Source organism: Mus caroli, chromosome 17, assembly GCF_900094665.2.
Source record: "Mus caroli chromosome 17, CAROLI_EIJ_v1.1, whole genome shotgun sequence".
Lineage (NCBI taxonomy): Eukaryota > Metazoa > Chordata > Mammalia > Rodentia > Muridae > Mus > Mus caroli.
This window is the reverse complement of record NC_034586.1, coordinates 52,885,034-52,888,300: the sequence shown is the minus strand read 5'-3', so window position 1 is coordinate 52,888,300 and position 3,267 is coordinate 52,885,034. Positions and strand designations below refer to the sequence as shown.

General features: G+C 48.1%; 1 protein-coding gene across 1 annotated transcript in view; it reads left to right on the top strand.

Annotated features, from left to right (window-relative positions):
* Window positions 1-456: 456 nt before the first annotated feature.
* The window catches only part of Arrdc5 (arrestin domain containing 5), a 6,665-nt gene continuing 3,854 nt past the window's right edge, over window positions 457-3,267 (top strand). Inside the window, exons 1-2 of the mRNA XM_021149729.1 lie at window positions 457-761; window positions 2,787-2,992. Coding sequence (XP_021005388.1) covers window positions 509-761; window positions 2,787-2,992 — 459 coding nt within the window. The 5' untranslated portion in view covers window positions 457-508. The remainder of the gene's footprint in view (window positions 762-2,786; window positions 2,993-3,267) is intronic.

Below are 3,267 nucleotides of genomic sequence, written 5' to 3'. Positions count from 1 at the left end.
ACTCTGTAGACCAGGCTGGCCTCGAACTCAGAAATCCGCCTGCCTCTGCCTCCCGAGTGCTGGGATTAAAGGCGTGCGCCACCACGCCCGGCAGAAACCGCAAGTTCTAAGGGGTCTCATAATCTGTGGGAGATGGTAGTGTAGCGGTAGATCTGCCCAATCTAGGCGCACAGCGCACATACGAATTGAGTCAAGTTTTCATTGTCGGGGCATATTTGGGAGGAGATTTACTGCAACACAGATTGGAGGGCTCTGGTTTGCTATATGTCCTAGTATGCTAGAATCAGGACTAGGGTGTGGGTGGTCCTGGAGATGAGGGAAAAGGATCAGGGGTTCGGATCAGCCTTGAGTACAGAAGAAGCTCAAGGCCCAGGCTAGCAGAGCACCTGTCCCCTTTCTGGAACACTGGGTGGAGCGATGTCACAGAGGACACCACAGCTGCGGAACCCAGGGGAATCTGATGATACTCGGGGGATAGGGAGGATGAGTCTCCCCCGCCCAATCTCCCATGTCTGTGGTGAAGTCCATCGAGGTAGTGCTGCCCAAAGATGCGGTCTACCTGGCCGGCTCTATCATAGACGGGCAGGTGGTCCTCACCCTCAACAGTACCCTTGTGGACCCCATCGTGAAGGTGGAGCTTGTCGGTAGGGGTTACGTTGAGTGGAACGAAGAAATCGGAGAGACCCGTGATTATAGTAGAGATGTTATTTGCAATAATAAGGCAGATTATGTACATAAAACAAAAACATTCCCAATAAAAGGTAAGCATTCGGCCTGGGGTGGGAAAGTAAATACATCTACTAGTCAATCAACAATCTCTTAGGAATATCATGCGAGTTAGAGCTAGGCAGAGGGAAGTTATGTTAAATAATAACCAGTGTGAAGATGTGAAGAGTTGAGAACCAATCTGGACAGGGACATTCAAAATGAACTCCCAAAGATCCCTGGGAAGTACTACTGTATCCAGTCTGCAAATGGCGGTGAAAGCCCTCTAAGTCAGCATTCTTATTAGCTTACACGAACTTCTCCCTCTGGTATTGAGACTTGAAGGTCACAGGAGAAGAGGGGAGGACAGAGGATGAGGGACAAAACTTCTCAATCCGGCCAACACAACTCTGACATTACATCACCCTGAGCGCCCTGGGAGTGCTGTCTCCCTCCCAGATTGTGTTATGGGGTTGTTGTGGGTGTTCAAAGGATTTCCAACTTCGGTATTTTGTTTTAAAATGGTCTCTCTGTGTAGCCCTGGCTGTCCTCTCTGTAGCCCAGGTTGGCCTCAAACTCACATCTACCTGCCTCTCAGAGGGCTGGGGTTAAAAGTTTGTGCACCCCCCCCATTTTGTTGTTAATATGTTATATTAATTTTTATATGCATGACTATTTTGTCTACGTGTCTGTCTGTCTGTCTGTACCATATGTGTGCCTGGTGCCGAAGGAGGTCAGAAAAATGCATCAGATGCTCAGAGACTGGAGTTACAGCTGCTGTGAGAAGCCGCCATGTGGGTGCTGGGAACTGAACCCAGGTCCTCTTCGAGAGCAGCCAGTGCCCTCAATGCTGAGCTGCCTCTCCAGCCTCTTGTCTTGGTTGTAAGAAAGGGTCTTACGCCAAGTGTCAGGAGTGGTTTTTTTTGTTGTTGTTTTGGTTTTTTTCGGTTTTTTTTTTTGTTTGTTTGTTTTGTTTTGTTTTTCATTGAAAGATCTAACACCTGGGAACAGTAGCACTTTGGAGGCTGAGGCAGGAGGATTCCTGACAGTTTGGGACCAGTCTATGGCACAGAGCCCTGGGTTCCAGCTCCAGCACCATGTAAGCCAGGCATACCTGTCACTCAGCATTGGAGGTAGAGACAGGAGAGTTGGATCAGAAGGGCAGGTCTTCCTACGCAGGGAGTTCCCAGCCAGCCAAGCTTGTCTTGAAAGACAGCACAGGGCTAGAGAAATGACTCAGTGGTTAAGAGCACCAACTGCTCTTCCGAAGGTCCTGAGTTCAAATCCCAGCAATCACATGGTGGCTCACAACCATCCATAATGAGATCTGACGCCCTCTTCTGGTGCATCTGAAGACAGCTACTGCGTAGTAGTTAGATTAAAAAAAAAAAAAAAAAAAAAGGAAAAGAAAAAAAAAAAAAAAAAAAAAAAAAAAAAAAAAGAGGAAGGGGTTGGCTAAAGAGAAGGCTCAGCCTTTAGGAGCACTGGCTGCTAACCTCTGAACTGCTGACCTCTTCCAGAGGTCCTGAGTTCAATTCCTAGTAACCACATGGTAGCTCACAACCATCTGTAATGAGATCTGGTGCCCTTTTCTTGTGCGCAGGCAAACATGAAGGCAGAATAATCTTTAAAAAAGAAAGACTGAGTTTATAACTTGTGATTCATTCAGCTACTCAGGCATTTATTGAGCACCTACTGTTTTCCAAATGTATGTTAAGTGTTCACTCACAACACTAAATACAACAGATAATGTTTCTAATGTTACAGATATTGCAGGGGAGGGGAGGCTATAAAAAGGTCCATGGTGCCCAGCACTTGGGAGGCAGAGGCAGGCAGATTTCTGAATTCCAGAACAGCCTGGTCTACAGAGTGAGTTCCAGGACAGCCAGGGCTACATAGAGCAACCCTGTCTCGAAAAAAAAACAAAACAAAAAAATAAATGTAGGCAGAGTAGGAGGGTCCAGCTTCCTTAGCTGTCACTCAGTCAATCAACAAACATGGGGTTGTGGCTAGTGGTTAGGTCCCACCAGCAAAGGTTCTGGATGGTTCTCACATGTGGCCTTGGTGTGTTTCACTTACAGATAATTGGTTAAGGGCAGGCAGCCACACCTTTGACTTCCATTTCAACTTACCTCCCAGGCTCCCGTCCACCTTCAACAGTAAGATCGGCCACATCTCCTACTTTGTGCAGGCCCTGTGCTTGGACCGGGAGCATATCCTGGCCAAGAAGAAGCTGTACCTGCTGGTCCAAGGGATTTCTGAGTTCCGCCAGAGGAATCTAAGTGAGGTACCCAGGCATCCAGGGGACGGGAGCAGGAATCGTAGGGATGCTGACCCAGGCTCCCGGGTGATTCCACACAAGGTGGCTCAAGGAGCAGCAATAGGACTTAGTAGATAAAGGGGATTGTTGCCAAACCTGATTACCTGAGTTCAATTTTTAGGGCTCACTTAAAGAAAAGAATCAACTCCATCGCTTTGCCCTTGTCATTCCCCTTCCCCGCCCCCATGCATGGTGAAACCTGGACATTCTCCCTTCCCTCCTTCTATCCCCCCCCCCCCCCG